Source organism: Hyperolius riggenbachi, chromosome 12, assembly GCF_040937935.1.
Source record: "Hyperolius riggenbachi isolate aHypRig1 chromosome 12, aHypRig1.pri, whole genome shotgun sequence".
Lineage (NCBI taxonomy): Eukaryota > Metazoa > Chordata > Amphibia > Anura > Hyperoliidae > Hyperolius > Hyperolius riggenbachi.
In genome coordinates, this window is record NC_090657.1 from 180,132,082 (window position 1) to 180,150,953 (window position 18,872).

The 18,872-nt window shown below is 45.7% G+C and overlaps 1 protein-coding gene across 2 annotated transcripts in view; it reads right to left on the minus strand.

Moving 5' to 3' along the window:
• LOC137542575 (uncharacterized) overlaps positions 1-18,872 on the minus strand; it is an 83,727-nt gene that overhangs the window by 39,884 nt on the left and 24,971 nt on the right. For both annotated transcript variants that reach the window (XM_068264599.1, XM_068264598.1), the window contains exons 2-3: positions 6,081-6,389; positions 1,573-1,669 (exon numbers count right to left, since the gene is read on the minus strand). In XM_068264599.1, the coding sequence (XP_068120700.1) occupies positions 1,573-1,669; positions 6,081-6,379 (396 nt within the window). In that variant the 5' untranslated portion in view covers positions 6,380-6,389. The remainder of the gene's footprint in view (positions 1-1,572; positions 1,670-6,080; positions 6,390-18,872) is intronic.

Genomic DNA, 18,872 nt, shown 5'->3' on the forward strand with positions numbered 1-18,872 from the left:
TGATGTCATAATGTGACATTCAGAGTGTGTGCTGCAGTGCTGCTGCAGCTGCTATGTGTTTGTGTGTGTGCCGTGCACACACCAGGCCAGCAGCTGCCTGCCACTTGCAAACACGTGCAAAGTGCCACGTGCAAAGTGCAAACTGCCACGTGCAGAGTGCAAACACGTGCAAAGTGCCACGTGCAAAGTGCCACGTGCCACTTTGCACATGGCACGTGTTTGCACTTTGCACGTGGCACTTTGCAGGTGTTTGCACATGGCACTTTGTATGTGGCACTTTGCACGTGTTTGCACGTGACACTTTGCATGTGGCACTTTGCACATGTTTGCACGTGGCACTTCGCATGTTGCACTTTGCACATGTTTGCACATGGCACTTTGCATTTGGCACTTTGCACTTCGCACTTTGTACATGGCACTTTGCACGTGTTTGCATGTGGCACTTTGCACATAGCACTTTGCACGTGTTTGCACTTGGCACTTTGCGTTTTGGACTTTGGACACAATGGGCTTGATTTACAAAGCGGTGCTAACTGTTAGTACGCCTGTGAAAACCCCCTTAGCACATCTAAACGAGCTTTTCGCGCATAAAACTTTACGCGCGCACTGCACAGAGCGCAGGGCGCTCCGCGCGAAGTGCCCATTAAAGCCTATGGGACGTAGCGCGCGTATAGGACCTTGCGCGCGCAAAACTTTGCGCACAAAACTTTGTGCACGATCTGACTACTTAGCACCCTGGTTAGCATGTCTAAAGACTTTAGACGTGCTAAGTAGGTTAGCACCGCTTTGTGAATCAAGCCCAATGTGGGCTGCACGACCCCTGTCTGGAACCTAGGCCTGATGTTAATTGACAGCCTTTTTTTTTGGGGGGGGGGGGGATTTTAAGTCCCCACATCATCAATTAGTGTTCCCCGTTGCAAAATAATGATAATACATGCCTCATTGACTCTAAAAACCCTTTTTAAAGCAATTTAAAGGGCACTTCCGGTTTTTCGATCCAGATATCCGAATCTGGACGGATATATCCCGGATACTGGGGTCGGATATCCAACCCGGATTCGGATTGGAAAATATTTGATCCAGATATCCGACCCGGATCGAATATCTGGGTATCCGGATCCGAATTAGTTCCAGATAGTGAAAAATGGTATCCGAGCACCACTGTATATCATAATGATTGAACCCCTTGCAGTTGTCTGGCCTGCTTGCCTCAGGAGAGCTGTGTATAATTTTCTCAGTGTTTGCATTTTGCCAATTGCAAGGGCACCTTGATTGACATAGTAAACACTTTCCACTGCTTTTTTTTAAATTTGCACGTCAGATGTAATTGGGCCCGTTGATTGCACCAAGAATCACAGTGAAATGCGCTTGAAAACAAGTTAAAAAATTGTCATCCCAGCGCACTGCATTTGCAATTTTCAGTGTAGGCCTTTGTTAGATGTATTTGTAGTCCAGTCTTAGCTGTTATGTGAACACATTTGCAACATCGCTATTTCACATGCAGTTTCCAATATTATCAAAAAGAAAATGTTTAAACAAATTACAAATTTAACCATAGGAAATGTATCTTACTGTGTTTTTCAGTTTAGCTGAACTAGGACACCACAGAAACCTCAGTGTATGCATGTCGTTGGTCTCTAGATTTTGTGAAATATAATATAACAGCGCCCTGTAAGATAAAAAAAAAGAGAAGGTGAAATCCCACAATCCCTAAAGCCACAACAGGTAGATAGGAGGAGCACCACTCAAGAGAACAGCAGTGTGCCACGATCCCTGCCCTTGCGTCCCTAGGGGCATACTCAGATCATATTATTATTATTGATTTATAAAACCCCAACTAGGCCTGAACGATTTGAGGAAAAAAATGAATTGAGCGATTTCTGTCTGAGATTGTAATTTTGATTCAATTCACGATTTCCTTCAAATCAAGCTTTGTTCCCCCTCTGTGCCTGTTTGTTCCCCCTCTGTCCCTGTCTCTCTTTGTGCACCCTTTGCCTCTTTATGCCTCCTCTGGGTCTCTCTCTTGCCCCCTTTGTGTCTCTGTTCCCACTCTGTTTCTCTCTGTGTCTCTCTGTGCTCACTCTGTCTTTCTGTGCCTCCTCTGTCCCCCAAGCTGCATCAGTTCTGGACATGGCTTTCAGCACGAGTCCAGCGATGCCTGTCTATCCACTTCGCCTCCTGCAGGCTCTAATGCACAGAATACTTCCTGTAAATCATGTGACATGCAGGAACCTGGAGTTTTGCCGAGCACAAGAGCCGGCAGACTGCGATAGAGGATGGACAGCATTGGACTCGTGGAATGTATGTCCCGCAGCGGGCCACACGCGCCGGGGGTCCCTGTCACTATCTAACAGGGGTCCCTGTCACTCACTATCTAACGGGGGTCCCTGTCACTCACTATCTAACGGGGGTCCCTGTCACTATCTAACGGGGGGTCCCTGTCGCTCACTATCTAACAGGGGTCCCTGTCGCTCACTATCTAACGGGAGTCCCTGTCGCACACTATCTAACGGGGGTACCTGTCACTCACTATCTAACGAGGGTCCCTGTCACTATCTAACGGGGCTCCCTGTCACTCACTATCTAATGGGGTTCCCTGTCACTCACTACCTAATGGGGGTCCCTGTCACTCACTACCTAACCTTAGGGGCGCCTGTCACTCACTACCTAACCTGGGGGGCACCTGTCACTCACTAGCTAACCTGGGGGTCCCTGTCACTCACTACCTAACCTGGGGGGCTACCATATTAAGGGGGCATTCTGCCTATTTATGTGAAATGCTGTCTATTTATGTGCCTCATGACTGCTAAATTTGTCTTGTTGGGAGCCTTATGATTTGTTGGGGGCCTCAAGATTGCTGAATTTGTCTTGTTGGGGGGCCTCACGATTGCCGAATTTGTCAGGTTGGGGGCCTCACGATTGCTGAATTTGTCATGTTGGGGGCCTCACGATTGCTGAATTTGTCATGTCGGGGGCCTCACGATTGCTGAATTTGTCATGTCGGGGGCCTCACGATTGCTTAATTTGTCATGTCGGGGGCCTCATGATTTGTTGGGGGCCTCATGATTGCTGAATTTGTCATGTCGGGGGCCTCACGATTGCTGAATTTGTCATGTCGGGGGCCTCACGATTGCTGAATTTGTCATGTCGGGGGCCTCACGATTGCTGAATTTGTCATGTCGAGGGCCTCACGATTGCTGAATTTGTCATGTTGGGGGCCTCATGATTGCTGAATTTGTCTTGTTGGGGGCCTCATTGCTGAATTTGTCTTGTTGGGGGTCACATGATTGCTAACTGCGAGACTATGGGAAAAGCTGAATCCTTATCATATGAGACAATAGCATTAAACCTACTTTTTTAGCTTTTTAAAACAGAAAATAAAACTGGGAGGTTCTAAAAAATTGAATACATTTTTCAGGAGTAGGATGGATGAAATGGTTTATCTTCACAGTTTATTTTCAACTTGGATTTTCCATAATGTTCATGTATGAGTTAAAACATTTGTACAGTATTTAGTTTAAATTGCTGTTGCCACTTTGCGATAGATAAGTGACTTTTGGGTTGCAGTTTGGGCACTCGGCCTTCAAAAGGTTCGCCACCACTGTCATAATCTAATGTACCACCATTGCTAGGTTCATGTAAATTTGTCTCCACCCGTTACCACACCTACATTCTGGTCCATGGCCCACCCATTTTTCGGTGCGGCGCGATAAGCGCGTCGCACAACGTGATCCTCATATTTTTGGCACGCTACCTGCAGTGTGCTGAATTCTGCTGCCTACAGTATGTACAGTATACGCTGTTCTCTAGTGCCTGCACTGTGTTCTGATCTACCTCCAGTGTGTACAGTGTAAGTTGTTACTCTGTGCCTTTACTGATTGTAAACCAGCTGTATTGTATGCTGATCCCTGCTACTTTCAGTATGTACAGTATTAGCTGTAAAACCTGGTACACACATACAATTTTGATTAGCCAATTTTAGCTCTGTTCATCAAATTCATTGTCTGTTGGTCCACTTACTGCAAGGGGGGTGGTAAAATTGGGGGTCAGTGATTGACCAATCAAAATTGTATGTGCGTATACATCTTTGATCTATGCCTATACTAATTGTAAATGATCTAAATAAAGGACAGGGGAATCCATCCAATATTTCGATGGGCAGGCCCGTTATCTGTAGCTTACACCGCTGCTAAGTTCATGTACATTTGGCCACGCCCACTCACCTCATGGCCACGCCCATTTTTTTGCCGCTGCGCGCGCCGCATATACCTCCCCACCTAGTGCCCGCGATCTCCAAGGACCCTAGAAACGCCCTGGTATTAAGACAGGTAATATATGATAATATACAGTAGTACCAATATACTTGAAAAAAAAACCACTTTATTTGTACATCTTTAGTGTACAGGTCTATGATTCTTAGGGCTTACTGCATACTTTAAATTTCAACCAAATTAGATCATGCATTAAATCAAATTAAATTTGCATCAGATATGGAGCCATGTTCCCCTGTGCTTGCATCTACTCACACATAAATCTGTTCCTTTAGAGTGGTCAGTTAAGTGAGAAGTAAGTGCTAGGGGTGCCATTGCTTAGGGGAACTCATGGAGAAACATGTGATCAGTTTGATCAGCTGACAGATTTGTAAAGCTCTGATTTGCTGGTCATGGTCATGCGTTGAACCAGGAAGTCATCACAGCAAATCAGAACCTTACAAATCTATCAGATGATCAAACTGATGATCACATGCTACTCCATGAGTTTTCCTAAGCATTGCCATCCATAGTAAGTGGACTTAATTAATTCTCTAGGATGCATTATATTCAAATGTTTCTGAATAAAGCCAAGTATTTTTCCATCGTATGCAGCAACGAACTACATACAACATACTAACTTTAGACAAAAAAGTAATAATATAGTGAGTGCTTAATTTTTTGCTGTGTTTCCTTGCAATGGTCTAAACAGTTATGTTATAGATAAAGGTCCTTATTCAATTCACCTTTTTTTATCCTAATGTTTACCCTAATAGATCATTTTTCATCCTCTGTTTAAAATAATTTTTCAACACTCTGCAACTGAAAAAGTACTAAAAAGTAGGTGAAACGTGCTGTCAAAATTACTGTATATACTCACATATAAGCCTAATTTTTCAGCACAAAAAAATGTGCTGAAAAGTTACCCCCTCTGCTTATATGTGAGTCAGTGGAGCAGAAAAGATGATGTAGCAGGTTTTGTTACTGGCAGAGGAGCGTAAGGATCTTGCACTAGTGATTCTGCTCTTGCCAGCTGGCTACCTACAATGGATCGAGGATTCTTCCTGTGTGGCAATTGCTGTCTCTCATATCTATGATGCTATCTAGTGGCATCTTAAGACACAGCTTTCTCATCCTTGGGGCACTTCTGGCTATGGGGAGAGGGGATGACTTGTACTGGGGGAACATATGGCTACTGTGGAGGGGGCTATACTGGGTAGGAGGATTATACGAGAGTCAATCACTTTTTCCTTGTTTCTGAAGGAAAAGTGGGTACCTCAGCTTATACGCAGGTTTGCTTATATACGAGTATTTACGATATTCTGCGTATTTTCTTGCTTGCTATTGGCTTAAAAGGGTATTGTATTGATAAGGTGTGAAAAGATAGCCTAGGAGAAAACTTGGGAGAAAAAGGTCCGTGATCAATTCTTCAATTCCCCTTTCTCCTAAGTTTTCTCTCAGGTGATATTTTCACACATGGCCCATGTGCGATTAACTTTTTCTCCTGAGTTTTCTTCTATGAGATAATTTTTCAGCTTCTATTTAAAATAACTTTTCAGCACTTTGCAAATGAAAAAGTATTACCAACATGTACGGTAGGTGAAAAGGTAGATGGAAAGGTGGATTAAAAGGAGAAACCGTGAAGCCCACAGTGAATTGCATATGGCCCAAAATGAGATAAAAATAGGAGATAACTCAACAAATCTCAGGAGCATTTGTGCATCAAGGTGCAAACTATTTCCCTTTGATTAGAAATGACATGAAAATAGCATTCTTATAAAACAGCATATACCACAGTATAGTAAATATTCGATTTTAGCTTTGCCCCACCTGTATGGAGAGATATGCTGGATAGACTTCTGAAGTCCTTCAATCTCGTTTTGATCCATATATAGTTTATTTTTCAGGATGTCTTTTCTGCCTATTGTTAGGAGAATTTCTTTCAAAAATGAGAGGTTATTCTCTAATAGTAAAACTCTTTTCTTTAAACACAAGAAGAGGCTTATCCCATCTTTTATGTTTTCCTTATCAGCAGTGGGCAAGTCACAAAGATAAACTAGATGTTGTAAGTCCTTCTGTTCCAGCTCTTCACTAATACCAAGAAGCAAAACTTTCAACTTTTCATCCATTTCCAGTTATCTGTTTAAAAGGTGAAAATACATGTTAGGCTTACATTTAAGTAATTCCCTAAAAAATTAAATATGCTCTCCATGCACATCTCAGGGGCTAACACAGGATTTTCAAAGGGGGGGGGGGGGATTCCTGAAAGGTCTCCCATAGCCATGTACAATACAGTATAATAATATAGTAGGACATCATGCTGGGTACACATAATGCAATTTACCATCCGACTGACAGGATCTGACAATTATTTCCTAAATGTCATCTGCTCCCAATCGACAACGGGATTGATCAGGAGAAGTTTGGATGCAGATAATAATGAGGACGTCCGACATTGGTAATGAAGGGAAAGTGAAGCATTCACACAGCAGGGCACAGGGTTGTGTTCATACCTAACTCTGTTAATTTCCCCAGAGCTGCTCCATGCTCTGTACACACTATGCTGCTCCATGCTCTATACACACTATGCTGCTCCATGCTCTGTACACACACTGCTGATCCATGCTCTGTACACACACTGCTGATGCATGCTCTGTACACACGCTGCTGCACCATGCTCTGTACACACGCTGCTGCACCATGCTCTGTACACACGCTGCTGCACCATGCTCTGTACACACGCTGCTGCACCATGCTCTGTACACACGCTGCTGCTGATCAATGCTCTGTACACACACTGCTGCTCCATGCTCTGTACACATGCTGCTGATTCATTCTCTGTACACACGCTGCTGCACCATGCTCTTTACATACACTGCTGATCCATGCTCTGTACACACACTGCTAATCCATGCTCTGTACACACGCTGCTGCTCCATGCTCTGTACACAAACTGCAGCTCCATGCTCTGTACAGACACTGCAGCTCTATGCTCTGTACACACACTGCGGCACCATGCTCTGTGCACACACTGCTGCACCATGCTCTGTGCACACACTGCTGCTCCATGCTCTGTACAGACACTGCAGCTCCATGCTCTGTACACACACTGCTGTACCATGCTCTGTACACACACTGCTGCACCATGCTCTGTACACACACTGCTGCTGATCAATGCTCTGTACACACACTGCTGCTCCATGCTCTGTACACACACTGCTGATTTATTCTCTGTACACACGCTGCTGCGCCATGCTCTGTACACACATTGCTGATCCATGCTCTGTACACACATTGCTGATCCATGCTTTGTACACACACTGCTGATCCATGCTCTGTACACACACTGTTGCTCCATTCTCTGTACACACGCTGCTGCTCCATCCAAAGTCAACTGTAGCAAGGAAATAAAGGGGGCAGTGCTGTGAGCTGCAGGATGCCTACAGATATTCTGGTGTCTCTACTTGTGCCTGTCCCCAGACACTGCACCGCCCTGGTCTGAGGGGGGGATTCTGGGCAGCTGTAATCCCCCCCTGCGTTTGCCTATGCATCTATGAGTTTGATGCCAGTCTTTTCTTGGACCACTTTTGCTACACAGCTGTTACACAGCTTATTCCCTTGTAAGCTTGAGTGTCCAGGCAGGGGCGTAACTAGACTTAATAGGGCCCCCCTGCAAAAATGATAGCATGGGGCCCCCTTGGTCCCCAAACCCCATGCCCATCACATGATCGGGAGGCAGCGAATGGCAGCAGAGAATATACTGCTGTGAAGTAGCGTCTGGAAGTAGGAAAAATTACACATGCTCCTGCAGATGTTTTTTGTGAACAACCAGGAAGGTTTTTTTTGTTAATTGGCTGCACTTGTGGTTAAGGAGAGGGAGGAGGAGGGGCCCCCAAAGCCTCTCTGCCTCCTGCGATGGCAGCAGGGCCGGATTACCGACCAAGCAACAAAAAGTAGTTGCTTGGGGCCCCATTCAGAGTCAAAGGGGCCCCATCAGCACCTAAACCAGCCCTTGCCATCCTGTCAGCGGTGGCTGGATGGTATAATGGTTAAAGGGAAATTCAAAAAACCAAAAATTACTGTGGGATATCAACCTAAAAAATTGTGGCTCTCTGTCTCACCTATTAACTTAGTATAGATCAACGATTAGAAATATAGGGAGCTGAGATTAGCAGTATCAAATTTATTAATCAATCAATTTGCACATATCAAAAAATTACATAATTATATCCACAAGATTAAAAACAATTAAAACTCACAACCTATAGCTAACCTAAGCAGGATATTTCATTACATGCAATTATAGCTCCAGGTGCACCTGTGTATACCGGTATATGCATATATATCTCTTCAGGCCCCTTTTAAATCCTGTTCGGTTGGACTATAGAACGTCATCCATTCAAAAAACGCAGTATCTTCAATCCACCCTGTATATTAATTTATGTATAAGCCTCTTATCCATATATAGGAAACACCCCCCATTACATGTAGCAACCTGCTACAAAACCTTGCTTGCCTTAACTGCCACCGGAGCGTCCAATCATAAAAATGACATTTTGCAGGAAAGAATTCCGACAACAGCAGACAACTGCGCTGGCTGGCTTTACAAAGCCACCTTGTGCTGGGTCGGGTCAGTCAACCAGGCCTGGTACTCACGTGCCTTGTCAGGTTAGCAGGGATTTGATCGTTATTGCAGCAATATTTCCAGACGTGTCAGCGTCCTCCTCGCGGCCAGGTGACTGGGAACGCCGCGTTAGCGAGGTATCCGGGAGTCAGGCTAAGCTAAGGAAGAGGGGTGGAGGCGCAGGGTGGATCGCTGCAGCCAGCGTGGTGGCGGGATGACGTCACAACACGTGACGCGTTTCGCCAATAGGCTTCTTCCGACGTGTATGGTTGGAAGTAAGGGCGCATCGTACTTATAGTCGTTTTAGATGCCGCCCTCTTCCGTTGCGTATTGCGTAGATATTTCTTATGTTGACTACTGAATCAAGAGCACCATCTAGTGTCTATTTTCATAAAGACAGGTCAAGCAAACCCAATTAGGAAAAATAGGTATTCTTTTATAGGAATACCTTTAAAGTTACATAGTTACATAGTTACATAGTTATTTTGGTTGAAAAAAGACATACGTCCATCGAGTTCAACCAGTATAAAGTACAACACCAGCCTGCTCCCTCACATATCCCTGTTGATCCAGAGGAAGGCGAAAAACCCCTTACAAGGCATGGTCCAATTAGCCCCTAAAGGGAAAAATTCCTTCCCTACTGCAGATGGCAATCAGATAAAATCCCTGGATCAACATCATTAGGCATTACCTAGTAATTGTAGCCATGGATGTCTTTCAACGCAAGGAAAGCATCTAAGCCCCCTTTAAATGCAGGTATATAGTTTGCCATAACGACTTCCTGTGGCAATGCATTCCACATCTTAATCACTCTTACTGTAAAGAACCCTTTCCTAAATAAATGGTTAAAACGTTTTCCCTCCATGCGCAGATCATGTCCTCTAGTCCTTTGAGAAGGCCTAGGGACAAAAAGCTCATCCGCCAAGGTATTATATTGCCCTCTGATGTACAGGATCTTCTAAAAAAATTAGCATATTGTGATAAAGTTCATTATTTTCTGTAATGTACTGATAAACATTAGACTTTCATATATTTTAGATTCAAATACACACAACTGAAGTAGTTCAAGCCTTTTATTGTTTTAATATTGATGATTTTGGCATACAGCTCATGAAAACCCAAATTTCCTATCTCAAAAAATTAGCATATTTCATCCGACCAATAAAAGAAAAGTGTTTTTAAAACAAAAAAAGTCAACCTTCAAATAATTATGTTTAGTTATGCACTCAATACTTGGTCGGGAATCCTTTTGCAGAAATGACTGCTTCAATGCGGGGTGGCATGGAGGCAATCAGCCTGTGGCACTGCTCAGGTGTTATGGAGGCCCAGGATGCTTCGATAGCGGCCTTAAGCTCATCCAGAGTGTTGGGTCTTGTGTCTCTCAACTTTCTCTTCACAATATCACACAGATTCTCTATGGGGTTCAGGTCAGGAGAGTTGGCAGGCCAATTGAGCACAGTAATACCATGGTCAGTAAACCATTTACCAGTGGTTTTGGCACTGTGAGCAGGTGCCAGGTCGTGCTGAAAAATAAAATCTTCATCTCCATAAAGCTTTTCAGCAGATGGAAGCATGAACCCACTTTTGAACCAGAAACAGCGGCAGAAGCGCCTGACCTGGGCTACAGAGAAGCAGCACTGGACTGTTGCTCAGTGATCCTAAGTACTTTTTCGGATGAAAGCAACTTTTACATTACATGTCATTCGGAAATCAAGGTGCCAGAGTCTGGAGGAAGACTGGGGAGAGGGAAATGCCAAAATGCCTGAAGTTCAGTGTCAAGTACCCACAGTTAGTGATGGCCTGGGGTGCCATATCAGCTGCTGGTGTTGGTCCACTGTGTTTTATCAAGGGCAGGGTCAATGCAGCTAGCTATCAGGAGATTTTGGAGCACTTCATGCTTCCATCTGCTGAAAAGCTTTATGGAGATGAAGATTTCATTTTTCAGCACGACCTGGCACCTGCTCACAGTGCCAAAACCACTGGTAAATGGTTTACTGACCATGGTATTACTGTGCTCAATTGGTCTGCCAACTCCCCTGACCTGAACCCCATAGATAATCTGTGGGATATTGTGAAGAGAAAGTTGAGAGACACAAGACCCAACACTCTGGATGAGCTTAAGGCCGCTATCGAAGCATCCTGGGTCTCCATAACACCTGAGCAATGCCACCGGCTGATTGCCTCCATGCCACACCGCATTGAAGCAGTCATTTCTGCAAAAGGATTCCTGACCAAGTATTGAGTGCATAACTGAACATAATTATTTGAAGGTTGACTTTTTTTGTTTTAAAAACACTTTTCTTTTATTGGTCGGATGAAATATGCTAATTTTTTGAGATAGGAAATTTGGGTTTTCATGAGCTGTATGCCAAAATCATCAATATTAAAACAATAAAAGGCTTGAACTACTTCAGTTGTGTGTATTTGAATCTAAAATATATAAAAGTCTAATGTTTATCAGTACATTACAGAAAATAATGAACTTTATCACAATATGCTAATTTTTTGAGAAGATCCTGTATTTATACATGTTAATTAGATCCCCTCTAAGGCGTCTTTTCTCTAGACTAAATAAACCCAGTTTATCTAACCTTTCTCGATAAGTGAGACCTTCCATCCCACGCATCAATTTTGTTGCTCGTCTCTGCACCTGCTCTAAAACTGCAATATCTTTTTTGTAATGTGGTGCCCAGAACTGAATTCCATATTCCAGATGTGGCCTTACTAGAGAGTTAAACAGGGGCAATATTATGCTAGCATCTCGAGTTTTTATTTCCCTTTTAATGCATCCCAAAATTTTGTTAGCTTTAGCTGCAGCTGCTTGGCATTGAGTACGATTATTTAACTTGTTGTCAATGAGTACTCCTAAGTCCTTCTCCAAGTTTGATGTCCCCAACTGTATCCCATTTATTTTGTATGGTGCTAGACCATTAGTACGTCCAAAATGCATGACCTTACATTTGTCAACATTGAATTTCATCTGCCATGTATGTGCCCATATAGCCATCCTATCCAGATCCTGTTGCAATATGACACTATCTTCCTGAGAGTTGATGATTCTGCACAATTTTGTATCATCTGCAAAAATAGCAACATTGCTCACTACTGCATCTACTAGGTCATTAATAAATAAATTGAAGAGCACTGGACCCAGAACAGACCCCTGTGGGACCCCACTGCTAACAATCTCCCATTTTGAGTACGATCCATTGACCACAACTCTTTGTTTTCTGTCCATTAGCCAGTTCCCTATCCATGAACACAGACTCTTCCCCAGTCCTTGCATCCTCAACTTTTGCACCAGACTTTTGTGGGGAACAGTGTCGAAGGCCTTTGCAAAGTCCAAGTATATCACATCTACAGCATTCCCAATATCCATATTAGCATTCACTACCTCATAAAAGCTGAGCATGTTAGTCAAACAGGACCTGTCTTTAGTAAACCGATGTTGATGCTGAGAAATAAGATTATTTTCTACTATGAAGTCATGTATAGTATCTCTTAGTAACCCCTCAAATAGTTTGCATACAACTGATGTTAAACTTACAGGTCTATAATTTCCTGGATCAGATTTTTTGCCCTTCTTAAATAATGGGAAAACGTGGGCTGTACGCCAATCCATTGGGACTCTGCCAGTTGCAAGAGAGTCACAAAAGATAAGATAAAGGGGTTTATCTATAACTGAACTTAATTCCCTTAGGACCCGAGGATGCATGCCATCCGGGCCAGGTGCCTTGTCTATTTTTAATTTATTTAGTCTTGCCTTCACTTCTTCCTGCGTTAAGTATTTAATATTACAGTTAGAAGATTGAGACTCTTCTGCCTCTGTAGTTTGCAACAGTGCTGTTTCTTTTGTGAAGACAGAAGCAAAGAAAGCATTTAATAACTCTGCCTTACCTTGGTCATCCACCATTGAGTTCCCATCCTCATCCTTTAGGAGTCCTATACAGTCAACCTTTCTTTTTTTAGAGTTAATGTACTTGTAAAACTTTTTTGGGTTAGATTTGAGTCATATCACTGTTCATACCATTTGGTTGCATGGAGCCACACCTGTAGATCCAGAAAGATTCTTTTTTCAGAAGCTGGCCAGCTTCCGCCCATACACGTCTGAAGAAGCCTATTGGCGAAACGCGTCACGTGTTGTGACGTCATCCCGCCACCACGCTGGCTGCAGCGATCCACCCTGCGCCTCCACCCCTCTTCCTTAGCTTAGCCTGACTCCCGGATACCTCGCTAACGCGGCGTTCCCAGTCGCCTGGCCGCAAGGAGAACGCTGACAACGCAGGGTGGATTGAAGATACTGCGTTTTTTGAATGGATGACGTTCTATAGTCCAACCGAACAGGATTTAAAAGGGGCCTGAAGAGATATATATGCATATACCGGTATACACAGGTGCACAGGCACTGCTCGGAGTCCCTTTAAGGGCTCTGCCTCTGACACAGGAGACCAGGGTTCGAATCTCCGCTCTGCCTGTTCAGTAAGCCAGCACCTATTCAGTAGGAGACCTTAGGCAAGTCTCTCTAACACTGCTACTGCCTATAGGGCGTGTCCTAGTGGCTGCAGCTCTGGCACTTTGAGTCCGCCAGGAGACAAGCGCGATATAAATGTTATTTGTCTTGTCTTGTCAAATGATGCTGTGCGCTGCTGATTGTCTTCAGAGCCAGGCTCTCCTCCTAGGTCCCCCCTCCTGCTACTGTGCGCTCTGCTGCTGCCCACTCCTCCCTCCCTTCCCACAGAGAACCACAGCTGCAGCAAGAATGATACCAGCAGATGGCAAACGCTCACTCTCCTATCCATGATCCAAGCGATAGAGATCCCGTCATCTGAAACCCATCTGTCTCTTCTACAGTGCAGCCGCTCGCTCTGAACTTCCTGATTCTCAGATCAGACAGGAAGTAGGAAGTAGTAATAGTAGTAGTAACAGAGCGGCAGCACTCTAGAGGAGACAAATGGGCTCCGGATGACGGGACCTCTATTGCTAGGATTGCAATAGGTGAATGTGAGTCATCTGGTGCTGTCATTCTCCCCCGCTGCGGCTGCCTTCTCTGCTGGACTATCGTATTCACTGGGATGGAGGCTGCATGGTGGCTGTCTAGTTTGGGAGGAACGGCTTCCGGTTTGGCGGTGTCCAGAGCTTTCTGCTATTGCCAGGCTGGAGATGCAGGGGGAAAGTGCTGCTGCTGTGATATCTGGCACCCTCTTCACAGGGGTGCCCCAGCCCCTGAGTGCAAATGTCCCAGCCATTCATCTCTCACTCTGCATTTTGCCGCTGCTATTCCCTGCATTGTGCACCCACAGAGGAAAGCGGGCTGTTGCCCATAGCAACCAGTAGCTCGGCTGCCCCGGTGTGTGCGGCATGTTGCTGTGCAGCTGCATCTTCTGATTCTATTATGACATGATGGGGGGGGGGGGTCCCAAATCAGTTACTTTGCTTAGGGCCCCATTTAGCAGGGGTCGCAGGGGTGATTGCTACGCCCATGTGTCCAGGTCTCTCTCTCCGATTGTTTAGTACTGCTGTATACACCCTACAAATTATATTTTACATGGTCAGCTGTATGAATATGTATTATCACTGTTGCTTTGTAAGCCTGTATAAACTAACACCTTGGTTGTACAAGAAGCTGACAGTGCAACACCAATACTACTACTCAGGCCTGCCATCAGGGGAGGGACAACTGACACTGCAGTGAGGGGTAGAGATGGCCCGAACCTCCGATTTTCTGTTCGCGAACTTCCGCGAAAGGTTCGGTTCGCGCGAACTTTCGCGAACCGCAATAGACTTTAATGGGGAGGCGAACTTTGAAAACTAGAAAAAATTATGCTGGCCACAAAAGTGATGGAAAAGATGTTTCAAGGGGTCTAACACCTGGAGGGGGGCATGGATGAGTGGGATAGACACCCAAAGTCCCGGGGGAAAATCTGGATTTGACGTAAAGCAGCGTTTTAAGGGCAGAAATCACACTGAATGCTAAATTGCAGGACTAAAGTCCTTTCAAACATCCTGCATGTGTATACATCAATCAGGGAGTGTAATAGAGTACTGCTTCACACTGACACACCAAACTCACTGTGTAACGCACAGCTTTTTGCGTAGTGACGGCCATGCTGGACAGGTGCGCACCATGGCGAGAGTGCAGGCCATGTTGGTTTTCAAGCCCATATGGTCGCCGGGCTGTGGTAGCTCAATGATAGAACAACAGTGACTATCCAGCTGATTAAATTTGGTCTGTCCACAATGAAGCAACAACCTTATTATCTTTGGTGTGTATAGCCGGCGGTCATTGCTTCATTGTGATACGCAAGCCCCTTCACCGCGGCAAGGTAATGATCACAAAGGGGAATGGGCACATGTACATGCCTTTTGTTTTGTTGTTGCAGCTGCAGTGCAGCCAGAAAAATTAGGCAGGCGTGTACATGCACCAGAAAAATTAGTATAGCGGTCGCTGCTAGCAGCGTAGCAGCAGCCATAAAAATTCAGGAATCTGTCTGGAGTCCTGGACCCTGTTGGTGGTGGCGGAGAAGGCAGTCAAGCGGCCTGCGGGCAGATATGCTGTGTGGGGAGTGACTTAGTCTTGGGGCAGGCAGTCACATGGTGTGCAGGCAGAGATGCTGTTTGTGGGGACTGACTTAGTCTTCGGGCAGACCTGAGCGTGCTTTGCAGACCAGGCATCCATGGTCAGATGGACCCTTGACCTAACTCTGTGTGCCAGAGATGTCACCAATTGCCTTTCAACAGCACGGTACAGTTTAGGTATCGCCTTTTTTGAGAAAAAATTGCGGCCTGGTATCTTCCACTGTGGTGTGTGGCTTTGCTTTTGTGTGCTGCTTTTCCTCAGGTGGTCATCCCATTGCAGTTTGTGCTTTGTAATCATGTGCCTTCGTAAGGTAGTTGTCCCTACGCGGGTCTTGGTCTTTCCACGGCTCAATTTTCGGTGGCAGAGAGTACAGATGGCATTGCTCTCATCTGAGGCAGACACACAAAAAAATGTCCACACCGCTGAGCCATGGGGTGATGGCACTTTGGTGGTGGCGGCCGACTCAGTGTTAAGTGGGGTGCCAGAATCAGAGGCGTAGCTAGGGCTTTCAGCACCCGGGGACAAACCCTATTAATGCGCCCTTTAAAGGAAAAGTCACACCAAAATAGGGGCGTGGCCACGCAATAGTATGTGGGCCTGGTCATGGATGGAGCCAAAATATGATAGGACATTAGCCTATGACTATGGTAGGATTAGATTGTTAGCTCCTCTGAGGACAGTGAGCCACATGACTATGTACTCTGTAATGTGCTGCAGAAGATGTCAGTGCTATATAAATACATAATAATAATATGGTAGGACATTACACTATGACTATGGTAGGATTAGATTGTGAGCTCCTCTGAGGACAGTCAGTGACATGACTATGTACTCTGTAAAGTGCTGCAGAAGATGTCAGTGCTATATAAATACATAATAATATGGGAAGAAATTAGGCCAGGAGGATGGTAGGATTAGAGGGTGCTTCTCTGAGCTCAGGCGTATTGGGCAGCAAGCCTCAGGTCTGGCTAAGGCCTAGTCAGTCAGTTACAACCTATTTTTAACCTAACTTGTACAGAAAACAAAAAAAAACACTTCTGGACTTGTTGCATCCCACTGACACAGTGCGAATTGGCTATGACATTTGTGTAGGCTTAATTATAAAGGTGGCCACACACACGTATAGATGGCCAGCAGATCAGATCAACCATCATATAAAGCCCTCTCTGATGCCCACACACTGTACATAGATTTTCAATAAGTTTCTGTGTATTTGTGGAAAAGCCAGCCCCTCCTGCCTGGCTGTCCAGGTCTCCCCAATTTGTGCTCCCCCGGGTGTTGGTACCCGTCCCGAGCCCTCACTTGTCCCATTGGCGTGCGTCCTTCCATGTCTCTTCTCCATGCAGTGGCGTTCTTTCTCTGTGTCTTTTCTTGCTGAGTCCTGTGACAAAAGCTGGAGGCCAATCATTAGAGGTGCATGTATGCTGCCAGAGCCCAAGTGTTTGACCTCTAGCATAGATACAGGGAAGAGGGGCACCGCTGCATGGAGAACTGCTGGACATGGGAGGAGGCATGGCAGCGGGACAGGTGAGAGTTAGCTCTGCTGCCAACACTACGTCAGTCATTGCCAAATCAAACACTGCTAGAGAAATGCTCCCGACCGCAGATCAAGCAAAAGTTTCTGTCCTGCCCAATTTACCAAATCAATTGATTTAAGATGGAAATTGGGCATAATTTGCAGCACTGATTTCTAGCAAAATGAATCACAGTGATTACATTTTCCAGATAACAGGTAAAGTCAACAAGTGTATGGGCACATTTAGAGCAGAATGATTTAAAGAGGAACTGTAACATAAAAAGATCCCCTGGGGGGTACTCACCTCAGGTGGGGGAAGCCTCCGGATCCTAATGAGGCTTCCCACGCCGTCCTCCATCCGTCAGGGGTCTCGCTGCAGCCCTCCGTGGAGTCCGGGCAGCGGTGACGTCAATATTTACCTTCCTGGCTCCTGCGCAGGCGCTCTGACGGCTGTCGGCTCCGAACTACACGGAAATACCCGATCGCCGTCGGGTCCGCTCTACTGCGCAGGCGCAAGTTTCCTGCGCCTGCGCAGTAGAGCGGACCCGAATGAGATCGGGTATTTCCGTGTAGTTCGAGAATGGAAAGCCGCCACAGCGCCCCCGCTGGAGCCAGCAAAGGTAAATATTGAAATGACAGTCGGCACAGTCGCCGGCTGTTCGGAGGGCTGCGGAGAGACCCCCGTGGGACAGAGGACGGCGTGGGAAGCCTCATTAGGATCCGGAGGCTTCCCCCACCCGAGGTGAGTACCCCCCAGGGGATCTTTTGAATGTTACAGAGTCTCTTTAAGACTAACCCCTAGCAACCACATAGTGACTCATTTAGAGGAGTAACTTCTGATAATTTATCAAACTCAATACATATTAGCTGCAGTTCATTTATGAAATAGTGACCAATCTTTCAAGGAATATTAACCCATCAAGGACGTCAGTGTTTTAGATATTTTCAAACCAGCTTGTGTTTGGCAGCAGATAATCAGCAATTTAGAAGTTAACCTGAATTTAACTTTTCAAGCTCCATAATATTCAGTGCTATTAGATTGAGATCCAGCAGGAAAACATCTAGCAGATAAGTGCTGCAGCCTGCATAGATAGATTATTAAGAGCGGTTCAGTGTCTGTGTTAACAGATGCAAACGCTGGGGAAGTGGGCAGGCTGGGGGGGGGGGGGGGGGGGGGGGAGAGGATGAAGGGAGCATGAAAAGGCTGTGTCAAAGCCTGGTGAAGTTGACTGTAATTCCGCCCCCCTCCCCCCTCTCCAGCCCGAACACCCTTTGCAAAACAATGCACTGTTATTCATGAACCTGCCTGACTGCACCCAGGACAGACAGAAGGATACAGAAGCTAAAGCAGATTTCAGGCTGCAAGCTGGGGAAATGTGCAGAGTACAAGAGGATGATGCTGGGGCACTGTGCTACATGCTGGCCACACACTGACTGCTGATGTCGGCACTTGAGCAGCTAACAAGCCAGTGATCTGTAATCTAAATCTACTAACCAATAACTGGAGCTGGAGGGCAGGAGTAGTAGCTGAACAGTGGAAACAGAGCATGCATCTGTCCTACCGGGAAGTCAGCACGTGGGTGAACTTCTCTTCTGTTTGGCCGGTACTCGGGGAGGATTGGGAGCCGCCCCTCCACCAATCAGATGCCTATAAACTCGTGCCTCGGCTTCTCTATGATAAATCCAGCCCTGCTGCTGGCTCCACTGTACTCTGTCTCCGCCCCCTCCTTTCTCGTCGGCTCCTCTTCACCATCAGCAAACGGCTCTGGCTGGCTGGATCTGCGTGCGCTCCTATAGTGCACGCAGTGCGGCGGTGACGTGTGACGTCACGGGGGCAAAGTTGCGAGCAAGGTGGAGAGGATTTAAAAAAAAAAGAATGATACTGCGCTGCGGCTGGGCGCCAGG